The sequence below is a fragment of the Alternaria postmessia genome (genome assembly GCF_024291825.1).
Source record: "Alternaria postmessia strain BMP 2775 chromosome Unknown scaffold_9, whole genome shotgun sequence".
Lineage (NCBI taxonomy): Eukaryota > Fungi > Ascomycota > Dothideomycetes > Pleosporales > Pleosporaceae > Alternaria > Alternaria postmessia.
The window spans coordinates 393292-411232 of NW_026260082.1; the positions used below are offsets into that span (position 1 = coordinate 393292).

The window sequence follows — 17941 nt, forward strand, 5'->3', positions numbered from 1 at the left end:
ACTATAAGGTTTGGAGCACGGAACGGCTCCTTACATTCCGCAGCCACGATTCCCACTCGCCCATCCCCATCCTAAGCAAAGGAATGTCAGATCGGGACAATGACTGCAGACCGCAAGGAGCGATCCAGCGCCACATGATGAGCTAAGTAAGTAGATCTCTGGCTCAATTCTCAAAAATCTTCGTCCATATCCATACAGTCTCCTCTGATGTCGCTCTTCGGGTAGATCCTCATGATCTCCTCCGGTCTTGGTCCCTTCTCGTCTGTGGTTATTTCTACTGGCCATTTTAGCGTGGTATCCACGTCCTTCACAAATTGAATTTGGTCGCTGCCGTCTTTCTTAGATTTGTACATGTATCTCGTTGCCTATTAAGTCCAGCATCACACATACGCACCGCCAACATAAGATGGCTTTCAAGATATTCATGATGCGATTTCGACGGTATTTGATCTGCGACAAAGATAGGCCAAAGCCCGGCCTGAACATTGTACGTACCACGGCCACTCTCAATCTAACATGCGCGCTGACAGATGTCAAAGGGTGGTCCGACCGACGTACGGGTGATCGATGTTTCAGACTCTCTCCCTGGCCTCACAGACGCTCAACGTAAGCAGATTAGAGAAGAAGCGTCCAGCGGTGCCCTCCGCTTGCAAAGCATGGAACCTCAACCACTCACATCTCCTCCTTCATCCAAGTACTCGGACACGCGCCATCCATCTGTCCCCACCAACACACTTGGAAGCCTTTCCTCCAATACAGAAACAATTTCGCACCATTCTTTCGCAGGCATGTCCCCTAAGGAACACGTCGTGGCGCCTCTCAATACCGCTCCTAAAAATCTATCCAGCAATGTTTCAGCATCACGGCGCCGCAAAAGAAAAGACTACAGTCCAACAGCGACACGTATGAAAAGTACGTGGAGTAGTGATCGGCCATATAGCAGCGGGTCTAGCGGCGAAGACGAGATCTCCCGGTCCTCCCATTCTAATGCAATGGGCATCGAGCTCAAGAAGCTTGGCACGGAGTCTCCACATGCGCTGGATATAGACAAGGGTGATCATGTTCAGGATAGCGCTCATGGTGCGAAGGAGGAAGAAAGCATGGTTACGGGACACGCTGCTGTCAGGCGACCCGATGATCATGTACATGTGGAGCACGACTGACAATACCGAGGTAAACAACTTGACTGCAAGGGAGAAGATACCGCTCGTCGCCTTTTAGATGTTGAGAAGGCAGTAGACAGGTGTTGCCGAGCGTGAAGCACCCATAAGAGAATGTTAAAAGCGAACGAAGAATGCAACGATTTCGGTCGAATGCATTTGTTTGCAGATTATAATCGAAAATAGAATACGTACTATATTAAATATTTTTTGAGCTACGTCACAGAAGCTCAGAAGGAGGTATATTTTCAAAAAATATGTTGTCGTAGATTTCAATTATCCGGATTCGACATGCTAAAGATTCCCGCAAAAGCCATGAGCCTTGCGATGACATGAAATGAGAAACGCCAAATACACTGTATGGCAGTACCATATGCTGAGGGGTATCGATGATATGCCTTTGCCTCCGAACGCCGATTTCATGCTTAATAGTTGGGAAAAAGTACCAAGCCTCCGCTTCACGTGACGTACGCGACGAATAATGCTCGTGTGCTAGTTATCATCACACGGGCGTAGGACTTCCGTGCCAGGTGTATTTTCTCGCCGTCAAACTCGGTGGCTGGGCGGTCAGGGCTTCTAGTCTGAGTCGCCATCGCCATCCGGTGTCCTAGAATTACGCTTCTTTTTCGATCCAGAAAGCCTTCCCCTTGCCTTCTTTGGTGTATTGCCTAGGCTCACATTGCTCTTCCTCTTCCTGCCGCGACCGCTCGTAGGTAACGGCGTGCCGTCCTCACCGTTTTCATTCGGCGTCTCGTACCCTCCACCAAGTGCATCGTCTCCTTCGGCATCAATGAAGGTCTCACGATCTACGTCCAGCAAATCTGCAAAGTCGTAGCACTGTTTCACCATGCTCTCGCGGCTATCAAGCGCGCGCATGATCGTTTCGAAGCGTTCCCAAATTTCCTTGCCAGTAACGAGATTGTTCCGATGCGCGGGTTTGGCGTAATCTTTTTGCGAGATGGGTGCGTTACTCTTGACGGAGTAGCATCGTCGAACAAAAGTGCGGGTCTCCCATACCATCTGCAGGATCATACAAGCTGTGGTAACCTGGCGAAGTCTGCTATTGTCAATTGCTGGAGGAACAAGTCGAGGCGCTGTCGATATCCCAGCTGGTAGCATGGGTGACATCGGGCTTATACCACGAGCTTCTAGCATTTGTTGTTGGAACATGTCTTGAGGCAAAGGTTGCGCCACATCCATATATTGCTTTGGAAGTTCGTCCGCGATGACAACTCCGATAGCGGGCCCTATCGTGTTGAGGACCATGGCTTCAACTGCATTGAGGAACACAGCAAGCTCTTCTTGATGGGGAAAGTCGAGCAAGGCGAGGTTTTCCAAGCAGAAGCGAGCATACAAGACGGGCTCAGGTACGGCACCACTGATGTCCAGTTTGGCAAGGTCGAAATCAACCTGTTTACAAAAGTTGGTAATGAACTTTTTAAGACTGGCTTTTTTGCCCGTCTTCAGTGCCTCGAACAGCTTTGCAAGCTTCGGGGTGTAAGTGGCTTCGACCATGCCATGAGAATCGCTAAACATGTTCAGTTGGTACTTGAAAGCCATGTGTATAGCCTGCATGTACTCCTTTTCCAGGTACGACTCTTGCTTCTCGTGTATGCGCCTGTGCTCATCCGCTGCAACTCGAGCCAAGTTTGGGTTCGGTGAGGTCGCCAGGGCGACAAGCGCAGCACCGCATTCCTTCGGGTGGACGAGACCTTGCCGACTGATACTGGCAATGATGTCTGTGGCAATAACAGCAGAATCGTTTTTGTTTTCCAACGCAGCTTTCACAAAGTATTCCAGGAACTTCTGCGCCAGATGCAACGTGGCATGGTCGTTTCCTGTAGCGGTAAAGGATGTTTCCAAGCGTGCAGAACCATTGGCAGCTCCTTTGCCTGTTGCAATCTGCGCGCCGGTCTCAGAGCGCCGCTCAGCGACGGAAAAGAATTGTCTAAAGAAAGACAATGCAATATACTTGAGAGAGTCATTCCCCTCGTTGACAAACACAAGCTTGACCACCTTTTCCACTTCACCACGCATAAAATGCTCTGGCGACTGCTGGCATATGCCACCCATGCTTTGCAAGGCTTGCTCGCGAAACTCTAGCTCCCAAGTCTGCATAGTGAAAGGTCGAACGGTGTCTAACAGTATAAGAGAGGGAGGTGGAGGGTTCTTCTGGTTCAACATCGGCTCCATCTGCTTCTTTACCGTTTCATTGCTACTGATGGAAGTGCGAAGCTTGGCAATGAATGATTCAGCCTGTTGGTCAAAGCTGCATACCTGGCCGAATGTGCCAAGCAATATCAGGTAGGGAAGGATGCGTTTACGATTAGCCGCTGCCTGTTCCTTAGTTGAACCTAGGAATGGCCGGAGATTTAAGATGACTGAGCAAACTGTGCCAAAGATTTTGTCAGCGTCCATACCTGGCATCTTGCTGATGGCCCACAGGCAGTGAACGACATCAAGAAGCGTCTCTCTGCTTCTGGGCCAAGCCATGGATACGCAGCTAGCCAGCTTTGGAACGTTTTTCAACAAACTTAGTCGAATCTCTTCTGCAAAAGCATGTTGAAGAGGAGGAAGTGTCGGCAGGACATGCCGGAAGATGACGACTGTCGGCCGCACAAGGGCTACGTCCTCATTGGTGCCGATAATCTTGATGTAGAGCTTTAGGTGCCGCAGATAGTCGACCGTGAACAAGGTCGGCCTGACTTTTGCGAAGACGCTGAGTGTGTTCATGACACGTGCTTGGGATTTGGTGTCTGTGCCATTCTCAGGATCAATGACTTCGTCTACCAAGTCCGCAACCAGCTGTCCACAGATCTTGAGGTTGGCAGCCGGACCCTTGGCTTCGGGTGATAGGCAGTGAACAAAGAATTTCTCGAAAGCTTCTAGGTGTGCGGAGCTTTTCTCGACAGACTCCAAGAGATCTACCATGAAGACGGCTCGCTGGGCACGATTGAGCCTGTGCTGACTGTCATCGGTCTTTTCAGCCGTTAACCATATCTCTTCGAGCACGTTGCGACCCAACTCAGAGATAGCGTTCTCATTGTCCTGCGAAGGTAGAAGTAGCGGACCAGCGATCTTCAGCCTCACCTGCTTCGAATCGGAGCGGAGGTATATCTCTTTGAGCAACTTGATAGCCTTCTTCTTGGGACCATTTGAAGGATCGGTAGTCATCTCCAAAATTTGTGGCAGAACATGTCGTTCGAGAGATGATTCCTTAGCCAGGCAGTTCGAAAGAAGCGATAGTGTCGCCTCTCGAACCATTGGTGAACTATCTCTTAGTGATGGAATCATGTTGATGATATGTTCGTCAGAGATAACCCTTGAGTCTTTGTCCAGCAGCTGTTGCAGTCCTGCTGTTCCTCTTGTGCGGAGCTTCGAGGAACTCTTGTCCCGGGCGTAAATCTGCATGTGATTGACAATCTGCGAGAGGTATCTGCACACCTGGCTTTGTAAAGTGATGACACCAGCAGCTAGCTTGCTCTGATCATCCGATACAGACTGGAATTTGCTATCAGATGGTATTAGCTGCGGAACGGTCTTGGATCGGTTGGGAAACTTACTATTTTTGAGCGAGCCACTTCGGGTCCGCAATCATGCTTTCCAAACATTGCTGAACAGTCGCGATAGCTTGAGGCCTATGGCCCTCATCTCGCTCGGGAAATGTCTTGACGACAGCCGTGAGCCACGAACTGACATAAAAGCCAGTCGCAGCTTGTAGATGCGGGTCTTCTTGAGAAGGCTGCAGATCGAGGTAGCCGACCAAAGATTCAAGAACCATGCGGTAAGGGCCATCGAAAGCTAGTAAATCCACATCGTTGACCCTCTCTCTGACGTCTTCACTCAAGGCATCGCTCACGAGACGATCTAGTCCTGACGACAAATCTGACTGTGAGATATCCAGCCTTTGCCTCATCTTTTTAAGTTGATCTCTAAAGTCGATAACGCCGCATCCGATCGTCGCCATGGTTGTGAGCGCCATGTCTTTGTCGACTACAGAGTGCTTGGTCCCCTGATCATCCACGAGTATGGTTCGCATGCGGACTAAGAACATCTGTAAGAGAACAACAGCAGCTGGCCATTGGGGAGAACCAAGGACGTTACAGAAGTCATCTATGAACAAGTCCAGAAGATTGCGGAATGGTTTGTCGCCCGATTTAGAAGTGTTCGATGCTTTGTCACAAAGTTCCTTCACGATGTATGAGGCTTCAGCGGCAGCCTCCGTGCTTAGTCTCTGAGCTTTTATCGCAGGCGATTCGCTTCCGTTTGCTCTTTTTGAGTTCTTGAGGGGTGCTTGACCAGGCTCGTAGTCGCTAACATCGTCCTCGGCCATGTTCGCAAGCACGTTGTCTGCCTGTGACGCAGTACGAGTGGTCGGATTTGTTGCGACAACCTGAACGAATCGCATGAACAGTGCAGATATCGTCATGATAGGAACTTCTCGAGCCGACAAAAACTGCCTCGCGCTCGCTTTCTTATCGGGCAGCTTTTCTAGGTTGCCGAGGATACCATTCACAATGGATCGTCGTTGGCCTGGATGGCGAGCGAAAATCTGGGCAAGAACATCCATAGCTTTCTGGCGGAAATGTTCAAACTTCTTGATGGTAAACACAGAGTCTCTTTCGCTTTCGCTGTTCTGCTCCACCAGTAACTCCAGCGTCAGATACTCCAAGGTGTTGAGTGCTCGGTCTGGCAGGTTGTATTTGCCGATGAGAGTAGCAAACCGGGCAAGAACAGCTCCACACAGTCGTAACACCACCTGTAACTCTTGTCTGTAAGCTGATGCCGCATTGAACAAATCTTGAGCCTCGCCAGAACGCCGTGATTGAACGATAGGAATGATGCACGAGTCCTTGATCAGCTTCGTAAGATCAATGACGGTGTCGATGATGTCCTCTCGTCGCATTCGGTAGTCGTCACGGCCCTCGATCATGGTTTCCAGCAAAAGTTTGGATGATTTTAGTGCAAACTTGGCTGTTGCGACATTCTCCACAAGCTCTGAGTTACCCTCATCCCGGGGAAAGAGTCCATTCTTGGTCGTAGACACGACAGCCGGATGCAGGAGTGATTGTATCTGCATGGCCAGATCTACGGAAAGCACGTTGAAGCGACCAAGGCCGACTACACCAGACATCTTCTCGGAAAGAGTTTCCATTGCCCGGTGCTTCAGGATGCTGAATTCGCCGTCAGAAGTCATGACTTTGGTGAAATGCAGTGAGCCGTCCAGATCATCCTTGTCTTCAGTCAAAGTTGTGACGAAAGATTCCAGCGCCTCAATCTTGCCGTCGGCAATCTCTCGTTCGTGCGGTCTCAACACCGTGACGCCGCTCTCGACTCTGTTGTCCTCCTTCTTTTGTGATAAACTTCCAACGTTGATGTTGTCAATGTACTTGTAGTCCCCGCGTGCGACTGCCTTTGGCTTTATCATGACGGCCGGGCCAGGGGGGCGTACGGGTGTGCTGCTGGGAGCGGAAGATAGAGCACTCGAGGGATATGGCAAGTCCGCGTTGTGTGCGTGGGCATGGCCGTTGGGGGTGGTGGCTGGTGGCGGCGGGGCTGCTAGGTGAGCCTGTTGTAGAGGAAGAGAAGGAGCAACAGTGTTTCGGGAAGGAGCGTGTTCTTTTCGAGGTTGTTCGGGTGGCTTGACACTCGGTGCTGTCCTGGTTAGTGGCCGCATGTTCAAGGCGACAAGGAGGCCTACCCGTGAAGGCTACATTCGTTTGTTCATAGAGCTTGCGCGCAAATGGACTCAGCCCAGATATGGCATTGGGCGTATCACCATTAGAGTTCTTGGTAGGGCTGTCTGGTGAAGAGGTCGCTAGCAGTGGCATGGGCTTGAAGTGACTGGAAACATTAGGGACGGCTTTCACCTGGGGCAGAGGCATGGACCTACTACTCTGGTAGCTTATCGCGAAGCAGGAGGCTACGAAGCTGATTGAGGGTATCGTGAAGATGCTGGGCTGTGGACTGGCCCTCGATCTCTGCGTTCAAGATTCCCACAGCCTTCTTCGCCGCTTTCTGTTGCTCAGGATTCAGGGTAGAGGGCGGAGTGGGAGGTTCGGCGGTTGGGAGTGGAATTATTTCTAAAGATTGTTAGCCAACCTCTGCGCCAGGTGAAAGAAATGTGCTCTGGCAATGTGCGCAAGTGAAGCAGAATTACTGACCAGGCGAGAAGGGGATGATGGAGGTAAAGGGCGAATACGGAAGGGCCTCGTCCACTGTGGGAGGAGGCCTTCTGTACGGGAGCCCACCTCCGTTGCCATTATGCCAGTTGCCATTCATTGCGCTCGTCGTGGCGAGCCCTTGTGTATGCAGACAAGCACAGTGGAGATGCCGTCGTGGTGGATTGGATGGGTCGGGGCATATGGCTATGTGAGCCTACGTGCGCGCATGCTTCTCCCAAGCAACTGACCGGTCACTGCTTGATGGAGCTCTTAGTAACAAATTAGGGTGAAAGTCGTATGCGATGCGATGATCGAATGCACGTGGTGGTGCACGACATTCAGACGCGTTCTCACCGCCTACCCTTCCTGTCTTAGCTTGGCTGCAGCCGCGGAAGTCGCGATTCCCCGTAACTTTTTTCCTGTACTCCAACACCAACCTCGGAATCACCCGCCTTAAAACGACAAATCGACAAGTCGCTCACAATGTCGGCTATTGGTAGTCTAGTCTTCTGCACTGACTGCGGAAACCTCCTCGACGGATCTGCCGGCAAACAAAATGTCATCCTGACCTGCGCGGCATGTGGAGCGCAATGTAAAGGTATGCGCATCTATGTTGCGCAACGATGGATATAGCCAGGCTGACCAGTGCTAGACACATCATCCAAGACGGTCGTTACAGTTTCTAAGCCTACCGCCTTTCCGTCGTCGTTGCGGGCAAAGAGGTCTGAGGTGCAGACCATTTCCGAAGCCGATGTCCAAACCAGCAGTATCATCAATCATCCATGCGAAAAATGTGGAAGAGAGGAGGTGCGATACTACACGCAGCAACTGCGGAGTGCAGATGAAGGAAGCACCGTCTTCTACGAGTGCGACTGCGGTCACAAGTACGTCGAGAGGTCCACATGCAGAGCTGAGCTTATGCTAATTGCTATCTTACAGGTGGAATACCAACAACTGAAGCGGATGTTCTGCCTATGGTGGCCATGTTGATTTCTATATACCCAAAACGCCATGTGTATGCAATACCTTCGGTTCTAAGCTGCCACAGCCTGCGGCACGATGGCATACTCCATCTCTCCATTCTTCTCGAACTCTGCCATGTCAAGCGCTACAACTACACTGTCTCGTACTACCTGTTCTGGGTCGTTCAAGAACTTGCGCAAGGTGTCTTCGACGCCTTCTTCATCGCCCAAACTTCCAAGTGCCTCGGCAGCCTCGTGTCGGACCATGCTTGCCTCCTTTGTGTTACTGAGCGCTTCTGTAAGACTGGGGATGGACGCTGGGTGTGACAACTGCCCAAAGACAAAGGCGATCTCGTGGCGGAAGAGGGCAGATGGATCTGTGAATCCGCGAGCGAGCGCTTGTACAGCCGGGACGGCAGTGGGAAGGTCGGGCGGCGAGGAGAGATCGCGCAGGGCGAACATGGCTCGATAGCGCTGGAACAATGGCAGGGACGTGTCTAGCAGTGTCTTCTCTAGCTCTGGGATCGATGGCTTCTCAGCGCCCTGTGGTAGCGGCGGCGCAGGATCGATGGACGTAAAGTCACTGTTCCTTGTGAGCAACCAGACCGACTATATAGAATCGGATATATCATACCTCTTCTTCAACTTCTCCTGTCCCTTTTGCAGTCCATGATCCCACTCGATGCGGTCAACGGCGATGTCGCAAGTCTCGCGCACAACGTCGATCTCCTTGACATCGTCCCTCAACGCCCTCAACAGCTCGAGACTGCCCTTGTCGCTCAGTGCACCGAGCGCCTCGGCAGCCTCGTGCCTGCACATGGAATCCTCCTCTTTGTCCTCGAGTACGCCCCTCAAGGGTGCGATGGCAGCATCATGGCCAGACTGGCCCAGGCAGTAGGCGAGTTCATGCTTCAACAGAGCTGACGGCGATGCGAAAGCGGCAGCGATGGCCTCGATTGCGGGGACCGTCTGCGCACTGGGTGGCTGCAGACCTGCAAGGTGCTTGAGAGAGAAAAGAGCGCGAAAGCGGCGGGCGAGGGGCTCCGACTCGGAGGTCAGGATGTTGCGAAGCGTGGACACTTGGGTATCCTGCTCTGTGACTGCCATTTTGTTGTTGTGGGAAAAGAGAGTGATTGGAAAAACCTAGTCTTGCACGTAAATGTCTTCCCGATCGCGGCTCGACTCTTTTTTGGCGGGGATCCAAAGATCTAGTGGGGTGTCAGAGTTCCATCTGATTAGATCTTCACCGCAATCTGCAGGCTCCGGCTGGTGCTTGCCGTAGCTGGTTAGGATCCATGTGACAGCGTGGCACGCCAAGTCCAGGGCTGCAGGTGCGGGTGCGCATGCAGGAACAAGCCCTACTTTCACTATGACTCCTTTTCTCCTCGTCTTTGCTCACTGTGAGTGAAGGACGACTAGCAGTTCAACAAGGCGACAAAGAAAACAAAGACGGTACACTGGCCTGCCGCATGGGGAATCGAGTACGCTTCACCCTCACCTTCACCGCGACTTCGCACATCGACTGGAAGGCCCCACCAAGCTCTTTCCACACGACGTCCACGACCGCCTGTCGACAAACCTAGCTCTGTGCAAGCAAACACAAACACCACACAAGACTCCTCACCATGGCGTTTCTTCGCGGAATTCCCGAGACTATCTGGAACTATGTCAGTCCGCGCAAGATACAACACCGGCGGGAGAAGCCGTTCGCGTTTAAGGCGCCCGCGATCCCCAACCGAGTCACGACCCTTCCCAAAAAGACCTCACCACTCACACGAGAGATGAGTCCAGAAGTGCCTGTCAAGACATGCGATCCGCCAGCCTCAACCACTCACTTCGACATCGACGCGGCCTTGTTGCCGCCGTCGCCTCCAGCATCAGCCGTCTCTTCCAAAGACCTAGAGAGCGACATGCTAGCCAAAAAATCACCCGCCGCGCGAGACGACCAGACAGAGGGCTCTTCTGCCGACTTGTGGGATGCGAACGAGGAAACCATGGTTGTTGATGACGGAACTTACATGATTGCACAGAAGAAAGTGAATCACGACCAAGAGAGGCAGAGACAGGACCAGCAAGCGCGTGAGCTGCGCGATGCTGGTTGGTCTGAGGACGCTGTCTTCCTTTTCCAGAAGCTGGGCATGCGCGGCTTCGAGCCATTGATGCCCATCAGCTGGATCGCTGACCTTGAGACCGTTCCCGCAGACCTCTTCACCGAGAACATTGACAAGGCATTCATCAAACCAGCCTATGGCACCGAGCACAGTGGTATGTTGCAGCCCCATTTATTGCGAGCATGTTACTGACATTATCCAGCGCAGTATGCTCTTGAGAAGCTCTTCGATCTGGGCAGTGTCTCTCGTGACGCTTGGCACACGCGCACGAAGCGGGCTCCTCATTTCCAGATTGGCAAGGCCGTCAAGGCGTACACGAAGTGGGCTATGAAGGATGGCGGAGTTGAACACCTCTGGTCCCAACTTCCGCTATTCCAGACCGTCACCTTCTCAAAGCATGTGCACCCGGCGGTTGGAGAGCGCAAGATGATCGAAAAGCTCGATCGTCTGCACGAGTTGTGGTATGATGCCCTGCAGATCGACCAGGCCACAGACCGAGGAGATTCCAATGTGCCTGAAGTTCCGACACTGTATGGCATTACCGCAACGCACACCGTTATGGCTTTCGTGAGCTACGCGCCTTCGACTAAGAAGAACGAACAGTCTTCTGTGCGTCTACTCGCCATGTACGACTTTATGCAGGAAGGTTGCGATGTCTGGAATTCCCTTGCCATTTCCATCTTCATCATACATTGCAGGAACAGGATGATGCAGCTGAGGGAATGGCTCCCCGAGCCAGAGATTTCAATTGAAGAAGATCCTGATCTTTGAACGACGAACACGACACAAATTAACGACATGAAAGGAAGGAGATGATGAGTCACGTAATGAAGAGATGGATGTGGATTATGAACATCGGATGCGATTTGAACGCGTGGCGTTTTGCTTCGCGATATACCCCATAATGAGCGCAATACCCAATACCCCATTTTCTTTTTTTTTCTTATGTCAGTTTACTGAGCCACAGGTGTTTGGCTGGGGAGGAATGGTTGAAGGAGGAAGCTTTACCAAATTGCGGCATTCTGCAAACGATTTCGCTGAAACATAAGTGTAGCGATCAGTGTGATAGGACGAAGTACATGAAATTGGTCAGAGCAATGACGTAGCGATCAATATGACTGAAAGATTCATGCAATCTTATTCTCTCGCCTGGCTGTGGTACTGTCTTGTAGGAATTTCGTGAGCATATTCAGGCGTGTCAACTTCGAGTCCAGCATCTCGTAGTCCCACGGACCTCATTTCCAGCCTGTCCACTCAACCTTCCCACGTACTGCCCAGAGATCACCTTATATCTGCCCAGCTTTGAGGTCCCTAGGCGACTGGCCTTTTCGGCTGCCACTCCCAACCTGCTTGCTGCCGAATTCTCCAAACTTCGAGTTTCTTTTCCAAGGTCTCCATGCAATCTCTGCAATGACCTGAACAATCCAAAACGACTTCGACAGCGACTGGACACGGTAGTCGAAACCGGCTTCCGGGGTCTTTGCCACACATCGTGAATGGGTTCGCGTAGTCTTGTTTGATGTGCTCGCACGCAGTGTGCCAGTAGTAGTTGCGTCTGCACATTCTTGTTAGATCTTGGTGTCTGGTGTAGCAGTAGGCTTAGAGTTGAAGAAATATGACAGAGAGGTTCAAGGCAGAGGAGGTTGTTGATGTTGTTGGCGATTGGGAAAGGTTCGTCAACGGTAAACGTTGGAGAGTACATAGTATTCATTCACCGTGTATTGAAACTTATTGTAGTATTGTCGACGACGATGCGAGGTGAAGGTGAGTGTGAATATGCTCTGAGCACTCTAGAGGATGTCATGATGTAGCACGATTCTGACACTTCTAGTATCCCCATAATCTGAAATTGAAGAACACATCATTGAGAGGTATGAAAAGACAGAGATTACCGATCCAGTTGTATATCTTGAGCACACCTACCAGGAACATCTTTTATCAAAGTGTGTTAGCTCACATGGCTTCGAAGGGATACAAAGAGTTATCCAGTAAATGGTACTTGTTTCGTTGCTGTCTGTATAGACGTCAGCCTTCTGACTACGCTCATCGGTGACACTCCTTCTAACGCCTGTTGTATGCATTGTTTCACGCGGTGCAGACTCTCATGTACCAATTTCCATAATTTGACCCTTCATAATCAGCGGTTCAACCAAGCTTCCACGCAATCGCCCTTCACCCGCCGGGACAAGCCTGGACAAGACATCTTATACGATACCAAGAGCCTGGGCAAGCAAGGTCGATATGCATTCTCTACATTCTGAAATCTGGGGTGCAGACGGCTATGTACAGGTACCGCAGACGGGGCTTCGTACTATGGTGGGTAAACTGTGATTCGTGCGTTAAGTTTCCCGGAACATCAAGCAGCTTGCAATTCTCCGGGATACGGCTGAACGGCACCATGTGATCATCTCGCATTTTGCAAGTGCAACCACTGCAGTACAGGTCTAGTGTTCATGTTTGGAAGAAGCATCCGCGGCTGCGATGACGTGGACGTGATGGGTCGGTTAAGGTTGTGACAGTCTTGTCTGCTGGCATGCAAGGTCTCATCTGCGTGGCCTTGGTAGCGCGATAATTCGCTTTGGTATCTTGGAGTTGTTCAGGTCGCCAAATGCTTGTTTTGAAGATCAAAGATCGTTCCAAAACGGCACTCTACCTAGGATCTCGAGGCACGGGACCGGGAGCGTGAGCGCTTGACCGGGCTGAAGGATCGGAACGTAGCCCAATCATGGTAACTTGCCAGCGTGGTTTCGTCTCTGTTCGCTGATCAATCAGCCTAGGATACGGGCGTCATGGTAATGGAAAACAAACACCCGGATATGGGGCTCAAGCAAGCTGCAGGGCCGCAGTTGCTTGGCAGCACGCATGGACGCCTACGAAAACCCCTCAGTCCCCTTTCATCTATCACTGTGACATCGCCAACACCATACAGCCTATACATGAAATGCTATACTGCATACCGAGCTTCTTGGACATTGAAAAATCACACGGAGCGATGTGTAAGAACTATGCCTTTACCGCCACCTCCAAGCGCCACACGTGTCACGCGGCTTCACATAGATTAACAGCTCACGGCTCCACGATTCGGTATTCGAGCCAAGACTCTCTTTAACCGCTGGAAGAATGCAAAGGCGGAGAGCTTGGCGTATGCATGCGAAAGAGATGGGAAACATAGGTGGAGGAGTTCTTGCCAGGACGGCCATAGCGCCGCCATGACCCGAAGCCAGCCCCATAACGGAGATATTGACATCTAAGTTAATGACCGCACGGCCTTGTCCCATGAATCTTTGTTTCAAGCTACCAGCCAATCAAACCTGATTCATGAGCTGGAATTCCAAAATATCCCGAGCTGCTGTTGATGCTATTGGCTTAGCCCACTCCCTTCGCAGGCACATTTCTTCACGAACGCCAAGCGTGGCATATTAGTGTCCCTTCCGCCTCAGTCCTTGATCTACATCCTAGCTGCTAAGAGATGGACGGCCGTTGCAATGGCGAGAATGTTCGTCTTGGCTTTGCCAGCAGGACCGGGCCTACTCCATTCGACCATCACGCCGCGGTGTACAATAGCAACGGCTATAAAGCCATCATGAGTCGTCCTCGTAAATCACCACCACGACTAACCATCTCCCACCGCTTTCAACCTTAGTCTCCTCATATTCAATATGGTGTCCTTTACTTCCCTCATCACTGCTGCTGTTGCTGCGACTGGTGCTTTCGCTGCTCCCGCCACTGATGTAGCTGCTCGTTCCTCCGGCGACCTCGTCGCTCGCCAGAGCACCCCCAACGCCGAAGGAACACACAACGGCTGCTGTAAGTTGAATCACTGATATACGTGTAAGCAGTAGTTGACCAAAGATTCTAGTCTACTCTTGGTGGACTGATGGTGGCTCCAAGGTTACTTACACCAACGGTGCAGGTGGCAGCTACAGCGTCAACTGGGGAAGCGGCGGCAACTTTGTTGGTGGTAAGGGCTGGAACCCTGGATCGGCCCGGTAAGTCAACTCCTTGGAGTAGACAATTGATGAGAAACACTTGCTGATCATATCAGCACCGTTACCTACTCGGGCTCCTACAACCCCAACGGCAACTCCTACCTTGCCATCTATGGCTGGACACGTAACCCTCTCGTCGAATACTATGTCGTTGAGAACTTCGGGTAAGCAATTTCCCTGTACAATTTCCACCTGGGATATATACTGATTTCGTTGACAGAACCTATGACCCGAGTTCCCAGGCTAGCAACAAGGGTACCGTGACTGCCGACGGCTCTTCCTACAAGATCGCTCAGTCGACCCGTACTAACCAGCCATCCATCGATGGAACAAGGACCTTTCAGCAGTACTGGTCTGTTCGCCAGAACAAGCGCTCCAGCGGATCCGTGAACATGAAGACTCACTTCGATGCTTGGGCCAGCAAGGGCATGACTCTTGGTAGCCACTACTACCAGATTGTCGCTACCGAGGGATACTTCTCTACCGGTTCTGCGTCTATCACTGTGAACTGCCCGTAAGCCATAGAATGACTTCACGGCTTGGTACTTCAAGTAGTCGTAGCGGTGCGGACTTGATGAAGGTGTGTGTCGATGTGCGCTTCGCTGGCCTAGCCAGTAACTTCTTTTCTGTAAATATATTGTTATGCTAGCTTGCTAGTGCAAAATGTCAAACTTTTGCCATTCATGATATCGTCTCTACATCAGCCTCAGTCACTGTTGCCATGTCTTCACAATATCGGATCATTAAAACGAGTCGCCTAGGCAGGTCTTCTTCTCTGTTTGCTTTACCCTGACCACGGCACTCTCCCAATGTGCTTCCGCAACTATACTAAATACTCTTGTCCAGACCAACATATTCTCCTCAGCTCTACACATCCCTTTACATTATGCAGACTAGCCCAACATTACCCTATACAGCGCCAGTGCAACAGCATCGTAGATAAACTCCAGCCGAGTGAAGAGTGGTGCATAGATTGCTGGATGCGAGAACACAACAGTACATCCAAACAAGGTGACGGAGGCAAGAAGCTCTGGAATGATCGTTGGCCAGGCGGCGCGAAGTGGTCCGGGTATGCTGGAGACAAAGGAAGAGATATCAAGCGTGACGACGTACCGCAGTAGGTAGCAGTGGTTTGGAAGCATAAATCAAGGACCAAGGTGAGGTATTACTTAGATATACACCTAGGAATTCATGATATTATGATATGTGTGGACAAGAACGTGACAGTTCTATTTCTGACTCAACCCACATTTAGTGCATCAGCTAAGACTGCGACAGTGAGCAGCCATACTAGGAGGTCTCCTTGTAACAATATCTACAACTTTGTCACCGTACCCACGCAGCTCCACAATTCACATTTGAATCTAATTCGCTCCACTTGAGCGATCCAAACATCACAGCGAAGAGTCTGTACTCACCGGTACTGCGTAGTTATAGGCTCTACTTCTTGCACACCTACATTCAGCTCTTGCGCGATAGACATCTCACGTATCCAATCAAGACTTACGGCCAGCACCCTTTAGTCGAGCTTCACCAAGAGATCACAAGCGACGAAGATCGGCGAATGAAGTTTCAATACTTGCTCAGCATCCGCAAGGCAGGTCTCATAATCTATCAGAAAATCCCCTAGATGCCTGAGAGAAAGCTGCTAGCTGGCATTCATACTGCTAATGAAGGAGCCAGTATTCGGTTCTAAGTGTACCCTCCACAGGATAGCATGTTCAATCCAACGAACGTCCAGGATCGACATCAGTGTATAACGGCATTGTACCCGGAGTTGTCCTCAAAGCTTCTTCGATGATCGATAGAGCGAGGTCGAGCTGCTCCTCCGTGACAGTGATGGGAGGCGCAATCCGGAACACCCCACCAAAAGATGGCATTGTCGCTAGTTGGGCCCAAAGACCCATGTCTACCATCTTTTTTGACACTGCAGCTCCGACTTCCGGGGCGCCAACCTTCGTTTTCCTGTCGCTAACCACTTCCATGCCGGCCATGAGGCCTCGGCCACGTACGTCACCGATACAACCGTATCGTGACTGTAATTGTCTTAGTCCAGCTTGAAGCTTGACACCGAGTCTCTTGGAACGAGCACAGAGATCGTCTCTGATGACAACCTCAAGAACCTTATCGCCAACAGCAGCTGGAAGAGGATCGTTGATGTGCGTAGTGTAAAACAGGAAACCGTTGTCTTTGGCATGCTGAGCGATGCGGTTCGATGTCATGATGGCGCTGAGTGGTATTCCATTTCCAAGCGTCTTGCTGAGTGTCAGGATATCCGGTACGGCGCCCTCGTCTTCGGGATGGTGTGTGAACGCGAACATGTCACCAGCTCTTCCGAGTGCAGTCTGTGCCTCATCGACGATGAGAAGCATACCTCGTGCTTCACAGTGCATTTTCAATGCCTTCAAGTACCCAGGTGGAAGCTCTAGCATACCGCCACTTGACAATATGGGTTCAATGATGACTGCTGCAAGCGAGCCGCATGACTGTTTGTCCAGAAGATCAAAGCCATAGTCCAGTTCTGTCTTCCAGTCATGCGTACCATCTGGGTGTCTGAATATCGAACGATAGGAGTTGGGGGTGGGCAGTGCTAGGTTTCCGATCATATTGGGGCCGTAACCAGAACGCCCAGCATGGTATTGAGCACCAAGCGATGCACCCGTCATACCATGCCACGAGGCAGCCAGGCCAACAATCTCCCATTTACCAGTATAGAATTTGGCTAATCGAATAGCGGCCTCGTTGCTGCAGGTGTAGAGGTACGGAGTCAGAGCATGTTTTCTACGTATTTCTCGCAATCACAACTTACCTTTCTCCGCCTGTACTTAGGAAGAATGCTTTGTCAAGTCCAGCAGGCGCGACACCAGTCAGACGCTTTGCAAGGTTTATTACGGGAGGGCTCAGCATCCCACTGAAGAGATGATCGAGATGCTGTGCATGCTCTGCGATCACTTTCACGACCTCAGGGTGGCCATGTCCGATTAGAGTAGACATTTGTCCTGAGGTAAACTATAATTTACGATCAACGTTGACTGACTAGTATGGTCTTGCGCTGCATGCCACTTACATCCATCATTCGGTGACCTGAGGCAGTCACCACGTTGATGCCATTGGTCGAGGTGATGATTTCGGGATGAAATGCGGTTCCATATGTAAGCAAACAATCATCTGCATCGCGCTGGAGCTGGGTAATGCTGGCGTCTGCATATAGAGGAGCCATGGTATCTGTCTGGCTGCAGCTGTGTTGATGATTGAGATAGAGGATGTTTTGGAGTTTTTATGTTCTTCATCGTGCTGGGTCTTTGGGAGTTATATAGGTAACTGGATACCCGTCCTTCTCCACGGAAAGGTGCACATGAAGGCACATTGCTACCTTTTCCGACGGAGACGTTGGGACCATCAAAGGATACGCACGTGATCTCTATCCCGTCGGAAAGAAGGCGACGGGGGTGAGATAGTGATAAGTGATTGATTGGAGCGGTCATGGCGGTGTCGCGGAAGATAACCCCCAGCTAGCTACGGATGGCGGTTGAACCACGATGGTCGCGTCGCGGA

At 51.2% G+C, this 17941-nt stretch overlaps 7 protein-coding genes across 7 annotated transcripts; 4 read left to right on the forward strand and 3 right to left on the reverse strand.

The window, feature by feature from the left end:
• Positions 1-406: 406 nt before the first annotated feature.
• Positions 407-1163, forward strand: J4E82_002366 (uncharacterized protein; the record flags this gene model as incomplete). Its single annotated transcript, XM_051728667.1, has 2 exons — positions 407-487; positions 540-1163. 2 exons carry the CDS (start codon positions 407-409, stop codon positions 1161-1163), a joined length of 705 nt encoding a protein of 234 aa, XP_051591618.1.
• A 573-nt stretch (positions 1164-1736) lies between these two features.
• J4E82_002367 (uncharacterized protein) lies at positions 1737-7442 on the reverse strand (the record flags this gene model as incomplete). Its single annotated transcript, XM_051728668.1, has 5 exons — positions 1737-4671; positions 4724-6815; positions 6862-7004; positions 7054-7243; positions 7325-7442. 5 exons carry the CDS (start codon positions 7440-7442, stop codon positions 1737-1739), a joined length of 5478 nt encoding a protein of 1825 aa, XP_051591619.1.
• A 365-nt stretch (positions 7443-7807) lies between these two features.
• On the forward strand, positions 7808-8282 carry J4E82_002368 (uncharacterized protein; the record flags this gene model as incomplete). Its single annotated transcript, XM_051728669.1, has 3 exons — positions 7808-7922; positions 7977-8208; positions 8264-8282. 3 exons carry the CDS (start codon positions 7808-7810, stop codon positions 8280-8282), a joined length of 366 nt encoding a protein of 121 aa, XP_051591620.1.
• Positions 8283-8358: 76 nt separating this feature from the next.
• LIA1 (deoxyhypusine hydroxylase) lies at positions 8359-9393 on the reverse strand (the record flags this gene model as incomplete). Its single annotated transcript, XM_051728670.1, has 2 exons — positions 8359-8869; positions 8921-9393. 2 exons carry the CDS (start codon positions 9391-9393, stop codon positions 8359-8361), a joined length of 984 nt encoding a protein of 327 aa, XP_051591621.1.
• A 518-nt stretch (positions 9394-9911) lies between these two features.
• Positions 9912-11168, forward strand: J4E82_002370 (uncharacterized protein; the record flags this gene model as incomplete). The annotated part of the gene is made up of 2 exons (XM_051728671.1): positions 9912-10551; positions 10600-11168. 2 exons carry the CDS (start codon positions 9912-9914, stop codon positions 11166-11168), a joined length of 1209 nt encoding a protein of 402 aa, XP_051591622.1.
• Positions 11169-14056: 2888 nt separating this feature from the next.
• XYL1_1 (NAD(P)H-dependent D-xylose reductase (XR)) lies at positions 14057-14904 on the forward strand (the record flags this gene model as incomplete). The annotated part of the gene is made up of 4 exons (XM_051728672.1): positions 14057-14204; positions 14257-14386; positions 14443-14550; positions 14607-14904. 4 exons carry the CDS (start codon positions 14057-14059, stop codon positions 14902-14904), a joined length of 684 nt encoding a protein of 227 aa, XP_051591623.1.
• A 1203-nt stretch (positions 14905-16107) lies between these two features.
• J4E82_002372 (uncharacterized protein) lies at positions 16108-17380 on the reverse strand (the record flags this gene model as incomplete). Its single annotated transcript, XM_051728673.1, has 2 exons — positions 16108-17131; positions 17196-17380. The coding sequence occupies 2 exons, from the start codon at positions 17378-17380 to the stop codon at positions 16108-16110; spliced, it is 1209 nt and encodes a 402-aa protein (XP_051591624.1).
• Between the last annotated feature and the right edge of the window lie 561 nt (positions 17381-17941).